Here is an 18,307-nt window from a genome sequence, read left to right on the forward strand (position 1 = left end):
ATATATATATATATATATATATATATATATATATATATATATATATATATATATATATATATATACATATATATACAAGAATAATATTCCAAGCCAACCCAAAGGCCTAAGAATTATTTCAGGATTTCAGGTCAATCACCAAGCACTTAATTATATGCTTGATGTTTAAATGGAAGGAAGGAAAGGTAGCAGGCACTCAAGAAGTTCATATAATATCAGTAGAGACATATACATATAAAAGTTTTTATAATATAAATATATACAAAATAAATGCATAAAAATGAAATGAAAATCCAAACACCTGGTGGTTTGGAAGAGTAGGTTTCATTAGTTGGAGGAATCAGGTAAGTTTTCATGAAGAACACTATGTTTGAATTGTGTCTTGAAGAAAGTAAAGGATCCTACGAGATGGATATGAGGAGGGAGTGTATCTCAGGCATGGTAGATGGCCTTTGCCAAGGCATAAAGATGGCAGATGTAATGGTGTGAGTGGCTGGAACAGAGGTCAGTTCAGCTGGAACACAGAGTATAGGAAGGGGAGTGATGAATATAACCAGACCCATTTTTTAAATGCTTACTATTTGTTCAGTATTGTGTTAAGTCCTGAAGATAAAAAGATAGACCCTGAACCCAGGGAGCTCTTGCTCAAATGTGGGAGACATCATGTAAAAAATTATATTACAAACAGCCTTATTGGATACATTGGAAATAGTTAACAGAGAGAAGGAATTAGAATTAAAAGGAATTGGGAAAGGCTTCTTTTAGAAGGTGGAATTTTATTTGGGACTTGAAGCAAGCAGAGAGAACCAGGAGGCAGAGATGGGGAGCAAGTGATTTGCAAATTTGGGAAACCTTTAGGGAGTTGGGAGAGGGAGTTTTTGTTTGAGGAACAGGAAGGAGACCAATGTTACTATATACCAAAGAGTCCATAAGGAGTGGGATAAAAAGTGTAAAAAGACTGCAAAGGTGGGGAAGATGGACAAATGAATGACTTTAAATACCAGAGAATTTTATATTTGATACTTGAGGTGATTATGGAGTAGGAACTGGCATAATCATTCTTATATTTTAGGAAAATCAATTTTATAACTGAGTGGAAGATACAGCAAAGTGTATTAAACAAAGATTATTTAAATGATAAATATATTCATAACATGGAAACTTGAGATTTCTATTTATGGCAACCTGTAGAGGATTATCCTAATATGAAATAGCACTGATTTTTAAAAGTGAAGTCAAATTAATTCAGCTTAATATGGGAAGAAATATGTACACATTCCCTAGAGCTGTAGTAAAATTTCTTACATATCAACACACGGCATGATATTGTACATTTTTGACTGTAAAGTTAGCAATTTTTCTTTTTTCTATATTTACTAGTTAATGATATGTTTTTAAATATCATTTCAATCTGTGCCACATATAAATGCATGCCAGATGCCCAGGAAGGCATTACATTGCTGAATAAAGATGCTTGGGACTTACAGACAAGTATATATAATGTCAGCTTTCATTATACAACTGTAATTAAATATTTACTGAGATTTAAATGATCTTTTCTTGTGTTTATACTTGGAAACAGTGTTTTGCTTTAATTCTTCTCCTCCTCCTCTTCTTCCTCTTTTTCCTCTTCCTTCTCCTTTTCCTTCCTCTCCTTTTTCTATTACTATTACTTCTTCTTTTCCTCCTCTTTCTCCTCCTTCTTTCCTTCTACTCTTCCTCCTCTTGCTTCTAATTCTTTTCTTCATTCTAATTCTCTTCTTCCTTCTCTTTTTCCTTTTCCTCCTCTTCCTCCTCTTTCACTTCTACCCCTTCCTCACACAGAAAATCCAATTGGTTCCCCAATCCTAGCCATTCTACCAAGACAATAACTTTTGTAAATGCCCACTCCTCTCTATTACTACATTGACATAGGCACTCATTGTCTCCACTTTTTAAATTTATCCTTTATACTAAGTTGCCTTATTGTGGGTCTCTCCTCTCAGGTAAAATTCAAGCTGTTTTTTTCTGGAATTCAAGGTCCTACACAATTGGATGCTATCTTTTCTTTTTTGATTGTTTTTTATATACTGTATATTCAGAACAAACTCAACCATTCTATAGCCTTGCAATTAATAAAACTTTGTGAGATAAAGTTTCCAGGTATTAAAAACCAATTTATTAAGTTGATGGTCAGTGTTCTCTGTTTCTCTGAAACAGACAATAAAAAGACAAAAAGGGAGTCTCTTAAATACCTTTAAAGCTGGTGTTTTCCCCAACAAGAGAAAAGCAACATTGATGGTAGACTTTTACTAAAGTAGACTGAGTCCTCAGCCCCTCCTCAATACTTCCTTGTCAAAGTGCAAGGAAGGGTGGGGAGTTCAGCTGAAGAATGAGACTTGGTCATGAGTTTTAAACTCATGCTAGAGAGCAATCTTGGCACACCATCAAATTTTCTTTGGTTTTATTTCTCCTTTCTTTATTTCTTCTTGAGTCCAGGTGGCCCTAAATTCTAATGAAGAGACCAACAACACTTGAATAAGTCTCAGTAGCATTGACCAGCTTAGTTTGGATTCTATTTACAGAGTAAACAAAATGCCAGGGTCCCATTTGGGTAGGGCCAAGCTCAAACTGAATAAATAGCAGATACTTATCACATTACTCAGTCATGCCTTTCAGGAGACTGACCTTTATAAGGAGTAAGATTTTTACAAAAATAGGAAAAAGGATGAATCATAAGTTAATAATTTTATTAGTATAGTATATATACAATAATTTCCTTCACATTAAATATGTTACATTCTTTCATTTTTGTGCTTTTACACAACATATCCCTAAAATGATCTGTCTCCTGAGTTTTTTGTCAAATTTCTACGTATCTTCATCTATCTATCTATCTATGTCTGTCTATCTATCTATCTCCATCTATCTTTTCCTCCCTCCCTCCTTCCTTCCTTTGCTTCCTTCCTTCCTTTTTCCCTCTCTCCCTTCCTCCCTCCTTTCTCGTTTGATTGTTTGTTTCTATCTGTCTCTCTCTCTCTCTCTCTCTGTCTCTCTCTCTCTCTCTCTCTCTGTCTCTCTGTCTCTGTCTCTGTCTCTCTCTGTCTCTCTGTCTCTCTGTCTCTCTGTCTCTCTCTCTCTCTCTCTCTCTCTCTCTCTCTCTCTCTCTCTCTCTCTCTCTCTCTCTCTCTCTCTCTCTATCTGTTCATTCATTTATCTTTGTGAGGTAGTGGGAGTTAAATCTGAAATCAGGTTTGAATTCAAGTCCTCCTAACTCCAGGGCTATTGCTTTATCCATTGCACTACCTATTCCCTCCTCCCCATATATCTTTTTAAAGTTTAGTGCAAATGCTGTCCCCTTATCAGAGTCTTCTTTGGTACTTCCCTAATACCTCCTTTTACATGTATGTATAGTATACATGTTTGTGTTTGCATATGTTTACATGTATGTGTATGTGTATGTATAGATGTATGTATATATTCCAGTGCATCTTTAGGTGACAAAAGAAGGCTAAAGACAGTTTTTGTCCTTAAAGAGCTCACAATCTAATGGAGGAAACAACACGCAAACAAATATACACCATATTTGCATGCAGGCGTATGCATGTATGTGTATGTATCCATGCATGCATGTGCTTATGTATATATGCATATGTAAGAGAGCACACATGTAAGCCTGCATGTGGCTGTGTGTATATATGCATGCATTGTGCATATATGAATGTGCATGTGTCTATATCATATATGTTCATGTATGTATATATTTGTGTATATAAAGGATTTTTGGAAGCTTAAATATGGTAATAAAACATCTTCAACTTTTAAAAATACCTCTATAATTCTGTATAATTTTTAAAAAAAATAATAAGCTAGCATAACTGGAGAGTACTTCCCAGAAAGCTAGATCTTTGCCATTGATCTGACTAGTTTGGATCAAGAGTTTATGTACATAGAAAAGGATCAAGTGTGGATTTTATAATGTTTGTGATAACATTAACCAGTGGCAGGATCAATATTATAGACAGAAATCCTCACTGATTCCTTGTGCAGTTCTTTAAGAATTCTGTTTTATTCTTTCAATCCTAAAGTTTTTAGTTAGTGGCCACCAGTTTATTGTTTTCGCTAGTTTTCAATTGTGTCTAACTCTTTGTGACTCTACTTGGGGTTTTCTGGGCAAACACAGTTAATAAGTGCCTAAGGCTGCTTTTGAACTCAAGAAGATGAACTCCAGACCCAGCATTCTATCCATCTAGCTGCTCAAGGATACCAGTTACTCATCCATAAAAATGTATTCATATTTTTGAGATGAGAGCCAAGAAAATTCCGTTCTTTTTAAATGATCCTTTAGTGTTTCCCTATATCTTATTAAATTCCCAGGATCACTTAGTTTTTTTTTGTTTGTTTGTTTTCTGAGGAAATTTCTTTAGCTTAAAATACTCTTTCCTTACTGGAAGAAAAAAAAAAAAAAACTCTGTTTATGTGTTTTAAATTAAGTATGAATCTTTGACCTAAAGAAGCCCCAGCTATATCTTCTTTGAGGAAGGAATACTGTGGAAAGCTGAAGTTAATTAACATGTGATTTAAGTAAGAAGATCTGTGCTCTATCCTGGCTCCACCATTTCCCAGACTGTCATCTTGGTTAAGTCATTTTCTTTTAGATCTACTTACCTTTACATTACTTGCCTTACAAGTTTGTTATAAAGAAAGCCCTTTTTAAATTATAAAGTGTGCTTTAAAATGTCAACTATTAAATGGAAGTTTATTGACTTAAAGCATACCTGTTGACTAATAATAACCTCTCTTATTTCCCTAGAGACTGGATCCCCAATTACAGCTTCATGTATTGGTTTAGGAAATTCAAAAAACACCTCCTCCAGGACAAGCAGGAAAATCTGTGCCAGGATACAATGGTAAGAAATGAACATTTGTCTTTGAAACACATGAAAACTTCAGCAAATTACCTCCCATCTTATGTCTAAAGTAGTGTCTAGTTAGTTAAATTTTAGGTGCTATTGAATTTATGGTCTTGATTTTTTAAGATCTTGAGTGTGTAGCTCTGTCTATAAATTTTTCAAGACATAGTCTCAATAGATGTCATCTTGTAACCAAGGGAAAAAATGATATTCACTGTAGGACATCTGGAACAGGTATAGAGATATTATGTTATATTTATGTCCTTATTATTATTATATATACATGAACTCTTACATTGTTAGCATGTAATAAATATAAATAATGATTATAAAGAAATAATTTTTCTCTGTAAAGGTTATATGTCAAGGAGGGACCTATTGAAATTCCACATTGATTTTCTATTTTATAGTAGTAAAGTTAATATTATAATCAAGAGCCTAATATATTTCACGTAGACATGTGTATTAATAAGAAAGGAATGGAATTATCCAATGCTTAGAGCTAGGAGATACTTTAGAAATCATTTCACCCTCTTTCTCCAGCAAGAAAACTGAAACTCAGAGAAGTTAAATATCCCACCCAAAGTCAAATCATTAATTCAATGATAAAGTTCATAGCATTCCAAATTTCAAAACCAGAAGGGACCTCAATGGTCATTTAGTTTATTCCCAGACCTGAAAATTCACTTCCTTTATATAATATCTTTACTTTATTATATATTTAAAAGGACTCACAAATTGATTTACATAATAGATTTACAGTTCCTTGTGCAATCTTTTTAAAAATTATACTATGCTATTAAAATGCCTGTTTTATTCCATAAATTAAAAATAAATCAATTTTTAAAAAATAGATTATCCTTTCTGACATTCATGCAGCCATTGCCTAAAGGCTTCCAATGAGGAAAAATCTCTTTAAGTTGACAATTCTGCTTTTGATGGGCTTGAATTATTAGGAATGTTTTTGTTATCGTGATCAGTCCTAAATTTGACTATGACTTCCATCTATCACTCTTCATTCTTCCCACTAGAGCTAAATAGAACAAATGTAATCTCCTTTTTTCATGTCAGCCTTCCAAATGTCTGCAGACTCCATGATCTTTGTTGTCTTCTTCTTCAAGCTAGACATCTCTACATTCCTCAACAATTCTTCAAACATTATAGAAGTTCATCTTTTTTTGTTCCATGATCCCCTTTGACAGTCTGATAAAGACTCTGAACCCTTTCTTAGAATAATATTTTACATGCAAAAAATAAAACATGTAAGATTACAAAGGAAACCAATCACATTGAAATAAAGTTATCAAAATATTTTTTAAGCTACAAGAACCTAGATCATGAAACCCTGATAGAGAACACATCAGTCTGCATTCTATTAATTTTTTCTACAAGAAAAGCACAAGAGATATTATTAAATATTAAAATTTAGATAAATTATTTTTCAGCATTTCCATGATCTGTCCTGTTGAGTTATATTGTCAAAAAAGGAAGTGAGTTTCATCTGGCCTGTTTTGCTGTTGTCACAGAAACTGTACACTTTGATAACACTGTTATCTTTCCTAGACATTCAATAATTATATAATCTCTTTAATAATGTACAATGGAAATTTATTTAGAAGTTGATAGCAAGTTCATTGGCCTAGAGTTAATCAATGCCATTCTCTCTCCCTTTAAAAAAAACTGGAACAGTATTAGCTCTTCTTCCTCTGTGTGCTACCTCTTCATCTCCACAGTCTTTAAGAGATGACTGATAATGTTTTTTAATATCCAAAAGTATTTTTCATTTGGACTAGATTACTTGAACTCATCTGTGTTCTGGAACTCTCTTACGATCTCCTTATCTTGGGTATCTACTCATGAAGAACTAAATACATTTTTCTCCTTGCTTCTGTTCTTTGCTAAATTCTCTTGGAATTTAGACTGTTTCCAGTTGGCAGTACCATTTCAATAAACTTTGCTCCTTCACTTGGAAACAGATTCAAGCCTGCAAATTCTTTTGAGACACTCCCACACACACCAATCTGTGACCCCCAACCTTTTGGGGTCCTTTCCCAACCGCAATAATAGCACTTACCTCCTAGGTTTGTGGGGATTGAATGAAGTCATATTTGTAAAGTGCCTTGCACAGTGCTTGGTACATAGGTGGTACTTAATAAAAACTTTCCTTCCTCCATTAGAATGTAAGCTTCTTGACTGCTGGAATTGGCTAGACTTTTGTTTTTATATTCCCACTCTTTGGCACAATGCTTGGCAAGTATTAAAAGGGCTTAATAATTTTTTTTCTTATTGTTCATTCATACTCTCAAACAAACAAAAAATTGATGGAGGGAGTTCTTTTTTAATCCATACTCCTCTTTTTCTTCCTCAGTGGAATTTATATGCCATCAGAGTTTCATTCTTGTGAGTTTCTCATCTTTCCTGTGCTTACTTCCCATCTTTTCTCTGAACTTTGAAATCTCTTCTTCTGAAATCTAGGGTGTTTATTAGACTATGATTGGCTTTCCTTTCCTTCTCTATTACAAACTTTAAGACTAGAACTCAAAATCTTTAGTAGGGAAAAACAATACTTGCTTCCTTATAGCAAGACAGACATGGGATTATTTTCTCTTTGACTCATGTTGTGAAATGTATTTTAGGATGTTGTTACTTCTTAAATGATAAATTTGCTTCTAAAACAAATGTCGCTAAGACATTTGACAGTTTTTCTTATGTGGAAGCATCACTGATGATTTTTTCAGGGCAGAAATGCTATTGATGTGGATGATATAGCACCAGATGTTGTTATTTAGGCATCAAAAGTTGAAGTTCAGTCATGTGAAGAATTCACAATGGCCATTCTCTCTGGCAAAAGGTAAGTTTATTTAGGGGAAGAGGTTGCAGACAAAATAAGAGATATAGTAGACACCAGGAATAGTAAATATGAAATAGAATAGGAGAGCATATAAAGACAAGTTTCTTAGTAGAACTCACAATGACCAGTAGAAAGGGAGCACCCCATGAGGTTGGGGTATGCCCTTAGCTGGCAGGCTAAATTCTGAAAGGAACTTAGCACCCTAAAAGAGTTAATTACTTTGTGGGGCAGAGTGGAGTTAGGACAGATGCCATGTGCCATGGGAGAGAAATAAGGAGAAAGACACCATGAGAAGGAGTACAGTGGGGTACTTTTTCAAAGGAGAACAGCAGAGAAGCTATGGTCCATTAGATATTTTATAGGGAAAATTTAGCCTCAGGGATTTGACTTAACTAGGATTTCCGACTGGATTACCTCCAAAGCATACAACCATGGAAGTTTCTTTATTTCAACCACACCCACCACTCAGGACCTCATCCCTGTGACAAAATCAGTGACTTACTTCTCCCTACCAAATAAATTACAAGGAGTTCAGCTGCTCCTACCAAAACAAACCTGCTTCCTGCATTGCTTTTATTAGGAAGGCAGCTTTTAGGTTCCTATATTTCCAAGAGATGGTTATTGAGAGAGATGTTAAATGCATTTATCTTTTGGCTTTCTGCTACATTTTTATGTCTGGTTGTAAGAAAGAGTTAAACTTTGCAGCCCTGTGGGCAGGCTGTGACAAAAGCTTTTCATTCTTTGGCAGGCAAGTCATTCGCATGCAGAAACTCTGCCTGGAGACTCAAACCTTCAGTGTTTATATTCAGGAAAACACTAGCTTTTTCAGATAGTTTCTTGTTTCAAGATTTTCCAGAAATTCAAACATTATTATTTTGGGTTTTGTTTTGTTTTGCCTTTTTAATTCACAAGAAAGAAGTAGTCACCTTTGGGGAAGGTGAAAAACATTGCTTCTTTATCTTTCTAAGAAAGCCATGCTGGTTTCTAGTTTTCATAAAATGGAAGGTGAAGCAACATCAAGGATTTATTGAGATCTCAGGAGAACTTGATGATTTATTTTCATGGGAAGAATATAAAGAGAAGGGAACTCAATAAAAGTAAAAGCCAACAGTATCTTATGTCATTTCAATGCAGAGGCAGCCTAGTATTGAAAGCCATGTGACAGTATCAGGAAAATTAAGATCAGCCCTTCAAAGATTACAGTAAGGTGATCCTCATTCTGATAGGTCATTTTCTTTTATGAATGTCTATAGGTCACAATTGAGATATAAAGAATTTTGAGGAGAAGAGGGAGAGCTAGACCTATTTAAATTAATGGTTCTTTGCAAGAACTCCATCTGTTGTTGTTGTTTTTTTTTTTTTTAATGTTTTGTATAATTTATTGACTGTATTTTTGTTGAGGTTGGGAAAGGGGGGTCCCAGACCAGTGTCACAAGGTGTCTCAAAAGAATTTGAACTCAAGGGGCAAAGTTTTGTTGAAAGTAATGGTACACCATTATAAAGTGGACTCAATTGTAAGGGAATTCAGTAAAGAAACAGAAGCAAAGAGATACACTTATACAGTTTTCAATCATAGATATGCTAATTCTATGTCTCAAGGGAAGGACTAGGGAATATTCTCCAGATGAATTGAGGGTGTTCTTGGAAATTTGATTAGCACTGACCAAATCATCAGTCAGCAATGTACTGAGAAGCATTCTATTCAGAAGCAGACAGATTGGGCATAGGAATTTTCTGAGGCAGACTCCAAAATCAAAAGTTTTATATATATTATATAAATTTGGCTACAATATTGAATTCTAAATCAATATAATAGATTTCCCTTGTAATCCTTTGAATTTTATCTTATATGTTTAAAAACATTATCCTGAGAAGGAATCCATGTTGTAAAACACAGGTTATGATTCCAAATTCCAATTGTACTTAGTCCCTTTGTGATCTTGGAAAGTTTAGTCCTACCACTCTAAGCCTTGGTTTCTTTATTTGAAAAAAAATTTTTTTTTGGAAAAGATCTCAAAAATCCTTTCCAAATCGTGATATTGTATCTATCTTTGATTCCGAGTAAATCTGGCTTTCTTCTTTTTCAGATTCAGCTTATCTTTAAAGGGATATAAAATATTTACAGTGGCATTAACAGCAAATGCCAACCATTACATCTTATTTTAGGGTATCTTTGGCAGAAAAATGATGGTTCTCCTCAAGCTCTGCATCTGTGCTCTGTTTTTTTTTTTTTTTTTTTTTAATAATTTTAAAATCAGAAATATATTGGTTTGTAGCCTATTGTATATTTCTACTCTTTGGGGAAATATCCCTTATAAGGAAATGTCTCTCTAGAGAAAATTTTTCTTAAGGATTAAACCATATTGTTCTATAGAACAATTTTTGTTGCTTGGTTCAGAAGAATGTGAAGGTATGCTCTATTTCAATTTTTATTATTTATCTGGAAATCCTCAATAGCCTTTAACTTGAATATCACTGTTACCCCAAATTTATTTTTTTTATTTGACTTTACAGTAATGATTTTGGATGACAACATGCAAAAACTGAAGGCCCGTACCTTGGGAAATATTGTGGTAAAGTAAGCAACATTTCTAGAATCAATTCATAAGACACCAATCTGCGGTGACCATTCTAGTGATGATACTGATGATGATGAAGGTCAGGTTATTGCTTAAGTCACTGACTTCTTAGTTGGATTCTGGGGAATATCTTGATTCTTAAATATGGGACCAAAGTGTTAAAAATTGCAGGTCTTCTACCCGGTCATATCACAGTCCATTCATAGCTTCTTATCTTTTGTGCATCTGACATATTGGAATATAAATAGATTTATTCCTTTTGGTTGAAGAGTATTTATTTAGTCTTTTCTTGGATAGAGTTTAGAATAGAACTGATCTTGAAGTCAGGAAGGCTGTGTTTAAACCCTGCCTCTGATATAATATTAGCTATATGATACTGGAAACATCCTTTAAATACTCAATAATGTTATATAGCCAAAAGGCTATAAGTTTCAAATGAATTGCTGCTTAGTTGAAAGGGTTCCTGAACTTAAAAACTCCTCACCTCTTTGAAATCACAGGTCTGGATAGATTAAAAGAAAAAAAAAAGTATTATATTTGCCCTGGCAGTGGAAACTGGGATGCATGAAGTATATCAGGAGCCTTGCTGTTTGTCAAGGATCTATATGACTTTGGTTTCTTTGAGTAACATGGTCTTGGTGCATCCCATGTTTGAGGATACTCATTTGTCCCTTTATAGATGATATTTTTACTTCTCTAACTAGATCATGAATGAGAGATATAGAACTGAGAAAGAGTCTTAGAGGCTTACTAGTTCTGCCCCTTTATTTTGATGAGTCCTTGAAGTTTACGGCTAGTTTTGACAGTCACAGAGGTGGTAATTGGAAGAGCCATGATTTGAATGCAAGTTTTCAGTCTCCAAAACTTGGAGGAGAAAAAGCTTCTTTTCTAGACTAACCTGTTCTAGATAAGATTATTAGGAGTAGCTCATTTCCTAGAATATTAGAACTGGAAAGAAATGGAAAATATGAGATATGAGACTTGAGAGTACTAATTTTGAATAGGAATTTGTTCATTTTAATGAAAAGCAAAAAAGAAATGTAAATATTCATCTCTTTTAAAGTATCTATTAAATTCATCTGACTTAAACCAAAGTTGACAATTTCTAATAGAAAACCAAAAAATCTGAAAGCAAAATTTAAAAAAATAAAAAGTCATTTTTTTTTATTTTAGGGATTATGCAAGAATTCTTTTCCTCACATATTAACTATGTACAGAGCTTGTTGTTGTTGTTGTTGTTTTCTTCTTCTTCCACTTCTTCTGTCTCTTCTTCCTTTTCCTCATTTGTTCCTCCTCTTTTTCTTTTTTTTATATATTCTTCCTCCTCCTTTTCTTTCTTCTCCTCCTCCTCCTTCTTCCTCTCTCTTCTTCTTCCTCTTCCTTCTTCCTCTTTATCCTCCTCCTTAATTCTCCTCCTCTTCCTCTGCTTGTTCTTCCTCCTCCTCCTTCTTTTCCCTCCCTTTTCCCCCTTTCTCCTTTTTTTTTTCTGCTCCTCTTCCTCCTTCTACAACCTTTAAAAAATTGGGGATAATAATCATGCTGATGCTGATGATAACAACTAATATTTATAGAGTGTTTTAAGGTTTAAGCTCTTCACATATATTATCTCATTTGATTCTTCCAATCATCTTGTGAAGTAGGTGCTATATATCACCCAGCCAGATGTCTGCCTGGTTCCAGGCACTGTGTTATAAGCACTGATTAGTGTCTGAGACATGATTTGAATACAGATCTTTCTGACTCCAAGCCAAGCTCTTCTCTGTTCTACTACCTACCTGCCTATTGTAGTTTTTGTATCAGTTTTTATTTTTGAAGTTGAGAAATCATTAGCATTTAACCTTAATCATTTCCCCTTTTGTTCTCTTTCTGATATAATAGGAATAGCCAGACTTGTTTCTAGATGGGAATTGATGCTGGACTTATTTTATTGTGAGAGGAAACTCCCTATACTAAGCCAGGCCTGCATGTCTTCTGCAACTTATAGTCTTAGTGCCTAGGGTGCTAGTTTAAGTGATTATATCATTCAACTAGTATATATATATGTCAAGGGTAAAACTTGAACTCAGTTCTCTAACCATCATACTATGCTGCCTCTCTAGAGATTTCTATTTAAAAGACTGTGATATACCACCCCCCCATCCCTATATATATACACACATGTACTAACTTATATATGCATAGATATGAATATATTTCCTTCCTCATTCCCTCTTTTTCCCCCCTTAAAAAAAAATAAATTTGTCACTCACATCCCAGCTTTATGACCTGGGACTTAACTTTTCAGTGCTGCAATTAAGTCCCTAACACTGTAAATTTCAGAATAGTTGTGATTCTCCATTGATAGAGTATCCTTATTGAGTGGATCCAGAATAAACTAAAACTTAATAGAAAAAGGTGAAATTAGATCCTAATAAATTCTTTAAGAATATCCAGGCTTGAATAAAAATTGATTGGCCTTTTTTTTTTTTTTTTTAATCTCATTTGGTTCTGAGGAGTGTGTGAGGTCTCTGTTATTGAATATTGCTGATATGGCAAAGATAGGGCCCTATGAGTGTGAAGGAAGAAGGACTGAGGACTTAAGACTAAGAAAATAAAATCAGGCCTGAGGCTGGGCAGAAAGCTGCTTTGGTTGTTTGTCTTCTCTTCTTTGTCCTCCTGCTCTACAACCAGCAATTCTGTCATGATGTTGTATTAGTCCTGGGAAATGTCTGTGTTCTTCAGAGGGTGGTTAGAGAAAAGGAGAGAACAGAAAAGAAAATACTCAATTGGAAATTCCTGTCACAATCTGTTTGGTCCAGGTAATAATAAGCATGTTCTCTGACCCTGAGTGAATCATCCATCATCCATGCAATCCAACTGTGGTTAGCTTGTAGCCAAGGGCTTTGTCCTAGAGTTCCTCCTCTCTATGTTCTCTTTGTGACCTTCTCCGCTCCCATGGATCCATTTATCATCTATATGCATATGATCTCCAAATAGCTATATCGAGCCTCAGTCCCTCTCTCATGAGCTCCAGTTTTACATTATTAACTTTATCAGACATTTCTAACTAAATGTTGCAGAGACATCTCACACTGAATATGTTCCAAACAGAACTCATCTTTCCCCATCCAACCCTTTATTCTTCCTAACTTTTCCTCTTTCTATAGAAGTCATGACATTCTAACTAAGGTTTTCGTCCCCCCTCCCTCAACCATTTTACCTAATCTAGCATTGTCAATTCATCCTCTATGATATCTCTCATCTTCTCTGTACCTACATAGCTACCATTCTAGTTAAGGTCCTCATCACATCTCCCCAGGACCATTGAGATAGACTTACAATTGGACTTCCTGTCAAATTGGTATTATTAAAATGGATATCTGTCTTTTGACCTTCTATTCTCATGAAAGCTTAGTTTTACATGTCTCTAGGACAAAGCAGAAAGCTCTCTGACATTTAATGCCCTTTACAATACACCTCCAACTCATTTCAGGAGGGAGGATTCTGGCAATAACTGTCCTTCATTCATTTGATATTTAAGGAAAGACAGACTATCCTGCTATTTCTCCTGACTCTGCCTTTGTCTTTGTTGTTGTTGTTGTTGTTATTGTTTTGTTTTGTTTTTTTGCACACTTCTGCTTCATTTAAATCCAATTCATGTACAAGTCAGGATATAACTCTCATGATGTCATTGGTCATCTCTAGAACAAAGGACAGATGACAAGATGTGTATATTATATCTCCCATGTTTGGAATGTACTCATTTCCCCCATACATTTATATACCCAACTCCTGACTCTAACCCACCTCTAATCCTAAAAACACCTAATACACATACACATATGTATGCATACACACACACACACACACACACACACACACAGTATGTGACTATTTAATTTTTGTCATTGTTGCCCAGTATAATTGCACAATATCTGGCAATTAGCCTTTAATAAATACCTGTTATTTGATTGAAATGACTTGTATGCCATATTCCTTCAAATTAGTGTTTTGTTTTCTTTTGATATTCGGGATCATGGTTGTTTTTTTTTTTTTTTTTTAATTGGAGCCCATGAACAAAGGTTTGGATTAGATGGGATGTGAATGACTATGGAGTCCAACCTTCTCATTTTATAAATGAGAGAGACTGTTTCTGGGTCTTAGCCTAGAGATGTCAAATGGCTTGCCCAAGGTGATCTGTATAGTTTGTGGCAAAGCCAGATATGAGTCCCAGTTTTCTAATTCCAAATCTCATTTCTCTTTTTACTGTACTGCAAATTTGTAGGAATGGGGGATAGGAGGAAGGAATAAGCTTATGATTTTTCTTTATATGGGGAAATAACCTTTACCAGTCCAAGTTGGTTTTTCCTCTGTAAAGAATCTCTTTCCCTCTCCTTCCCTCCCGCTTCTTTCTGTGTCTCCCTTTCTGTTTGTCTCTCTGTCTGTATCTCTGTTTCTGTCTCTCTGTCTCTCTCCAACTCTCTCTATCTCTCTTCACCCCCATCCCAGTATCTCTTGCCCCTTTTCTCCCTTCTTTTCTTAATTCTGAATTGATATCCTGAGGTGATTTTATCCCTTCCAAGAATCTAACATTTTAGGGAAGACTTTAGTCATATTTAGCTTAGACTCTTTCCCTCTGCATTCCTACTTTTCCTAGCCTGCTAAACTGTATTGACTGATTCTTTCTACCTTTTCTGTCTTCCCTCTATTTCCCAGGAGCCTTTTTGTGTTGGCATTCCCTTTAAAATATAAGTTCCTGTAGCACAGGAATTTGCTTGCTTAATTGTATTTCTCCCCCCCAACACCCACTAGAATACTTGACATGCAGCAAGAGCTTAATAAATGCTTTCTCTCTATCTATTCATAGAAGTCAATTCCTTAGAATTGGTTATCAAGCCAGAAAGCCAGAAGCAGGATAATAGTATAGCATAACTGCTTGTGAAGAGAAAATAAGAAATGTTCAGTAAAGCCGAACTCCAACTTTGCTCTTTCATTTCTCTTTCCCATAATTTCCAACCTCTTGACATCCTACCTTCTTCATAAAGAGTTCCCAAAATTAATTATTATGTGATCATATATTTAGAACAGGAAGGGACTTTAGAGGTTGTCTTATCTAGCATCACCATTTTATAGATGATGAAACTGGAAACAATGTTTCCTACTAATCCTACTTGGTCCAAAACCTAAAATTCCCAGGATTCTGCCTTCATTCATCACTCGCCATATGCTCACCAGCCTCATTCCTTGATCCTAATATAAAAAGTCTCTATACTTAAGATATCTATATGTCTTATACTTTGGAGTACCAACTAGTATTTATCTTAGAAGCGGGTATTCTCTCCATTTACTTTGCTTTTAAGTGTATAGAATAGATGGGTGCTTCAAATTTTCTTCCTATCTTTTTCCCTGCCTCCCTTCTTTCTTTCTTTCCTTCTTTCCTAAGAGTGAGAGGAAGACATAATAAGATTGCTTTGTTTAATACATGTCCATTAAAAACAACAACAACAACAACAACAACAACAACAACCTGCAAACTCCAGTCTACCGTTTATTATTTTATAAATGGAATAGCATTACATGTTCTTAGAACTGGACCATTCTCTTGCTCATCTGAACAGGAAACAAGGTCACTTGGCAGCAGTGAGTTCTGCTGCAGGGGTTGAGTTCAAAGCAGGTGGGTAAATTATCTGTGGTTGTTAATTATTCATGCTACTGCTCCTTGTTTTCTATAAGATAACCTGAGCTAATATTTGTGAAGTATTTTGCAAATCGCAAAGTGCTATAGAAATGCTAGCTGTCATCAGTATTATTATTAATATTATGATATTTATTATACTTTGAAAAAAACAACAGTTCCTAAATCTCTATATATTTCTGAATCTTATTTTTGGGCCATATTTTTTTAAATGATTAGGAGAAACAAACTTTTGAGATATTAAAAATAAAATGCTATTATTAAATTTTAAAGTCCAGAGACTGGAAACAATTTTCTTTCTTGTTTTTTCTTGTTTTTTCTTTTTTTCTGTATCAGGTGATTTAGTATAGTTGATGTTTTTGCCCCCGTTTTTTAACTGTATCATCCATTATGATTGGCTATGTAATTAGCAACCGAGAAATAACCATGGAAACCACCTTTCCCTTGTGGGTTCATTCGAATCCAAAATTGCAAGTCTTTCAACCCTTTGCAGGTTACAATGATTCATTTCAGCATGCTAAGTAGATGAACTGAAAGGGTTGGGAAATAGTGTTTTTAAAAATCATTTATTGAGTTGATCTACTTTAAAGATATTTTGCATTTCTCTCTGTAGCTTAGTCTCTGGATTATTTCTTGCAAAGGGAAAGAATCTTTGATTGTTTGGATCTGTGATCCATTTAGTAACTTGAGAGAGAAATATTATTGAATCCTTATCTTATATAATATCCTGGCATTTAATTGAGCCTACAGTTTCTTTTACAGAGTTCTTCTCATCTTGTGGACTTTATTTTCTGCTAAGATAGAAAACCTTAATGATTCTTTACTTAAAATCCTTTTCTTTTTTAGCACCTGCTTAGAAAAGTTAATTTTATAGGAGGAAAATCATCTTTTTCAAATTGCAAAGAGGATAGAATGACCAGGACTTTCATGAGGCACTCCCATACTCATGACAAAGGTTTAGGATAGAGAAACATAATTATGAGTCACTAGTTCACATATAACACTGAAGTAGACAGAAAATGAAAGAAAAACCTAGAATGGCTATAGAACATACTTAGTAATCACTATTATTAGACAAATAGATTAAACTGTTTACAATCGTTCAGTAAAAATGATCAGTTGTTATTGTGCCAAATTCCATCTGATTCTGTGGCCAATTCTGAGGGTTTTTTTTTTTTTTTGACACCTGTTCCTCTGTTATATAAAAGAGCAATTAAGAATGTGCACTATTGCTTTTTTCACATTTGCTGGTATACAGTGTTGAATGAGTTGAATAAAAGCTAATGATGTGAGAAGTTCACTCTTTAAAATTGAAAGAAAAAAGAAGTGTAATTATGCTTAAACATGGACTGGTTTGTAGAATTCTAAATCAAAATTGTCATGTCTTTTGGCAAGAAGATTGAGACTGTGGTATATTTGTGAAAGGCTTTTCTTCATCAGTTAATTTGAGTTTTCATTAGAAGACTCTAGAATTTTATAGAACAGCAACTTTAAAGAAGTTAAGGTCCTCATTTTCTAGTGGCTTATATTTTTATATACCTATGATGTCCTCAAAATGCCTCCTCCTTTCACTGCCGAAGATTGTGATCTCTCCATACCTTCTCATCTTCCATAAAACTTCTATTAATAATTTAGGATAGATTTGACCAACATAATGAAATCTTTATCCCTAGTTAGTTTTAATATTTTATGGATACTAGAATGCTTAGGTTGGGGATTGGGCCTGATTCAGGGCAATCCCTTGTTAGTTTTATTTCAATATCAGAGTATAATGAGGCACTAGTCAACAATTACCAAAAGGAGACATTCAACTTTGAGCCCTGCTCATTATCAATGTGTAAGGCTTATTCAAGAGATTTGGGTATTGTGATATAACTCAATGGCATGCCCATCAAACTGCATGTTATAATCTGTTCATTAAACATGTTTCATTTTCTTATATTTTACTTTTATATTATTAAGTCAATGTCTTTTTGAGTGTCTTTTAAGAAGGTTATATAATATTTTAAGTTGCAAAATAGTTAGCAGTAACATTAACATATATAGGGAAGCCCTAATGTCTGGATTTTCCAACAAGCATCCTAACCTTTAGCAAGAATAGGTCTCTCTGTTTTATACTTCGTTTAATATTAATGATCAAAGAATGAAAGTCATTACAGGGAACTACATAATTAGTATAAAGTAGATACTACATAATGTAGCATTATTTCAAGAGGAAGAAAGACCATTAATAGTTGGGGAGGGAAGTAGGGAAATAAAAGAAGCTGTAGGAAGGTTTCACCTGAGCTTTGCTTGGAGAAAGATCAGGATT

At 34.4% G+C, this 18,307-nt stretch overlaps 1 protein-coding gene across 1 annotated transcript in view; it reads left to right on the plus strand.

Annotated features, from left to right (window-relative positions):
• Positions 1-18,307, plus strand: part of ACSS3 (acyl-CoA synthetase short chain family member 3) — a 245,851-nt gene that overhangs the window by 209,252 nt on the left and 18,292 nt on the right. The window contains 3 exon segments of the mRNA XM_074270876.1: positions 4,793-4,839; positions 4,841-4,889; positions 10,258-10,321. Coding sequence (XP_074126977.1) covers positions 4,793-4,839; positions 4,841-4,889; positions 10,258-10,321 — 160 coding nt within the window.

This window comes from Sminthopsis crassicaudata, chromosome 5, assembly GCF_048593235.1.
Source record: "Sminthopsis crassicaudata isolate SCR6 chromosome 5, ASM4859323v1, whole genome shotgun sequence".
NCBI classification, from domain to species: domain Eukaryota; kingdom Metazoa; phylum Chordata; class Mammalia; order Dasyuromorphia; family Dasyuridae; genus Sminthopsis; species Sminthopsis crassicaudata.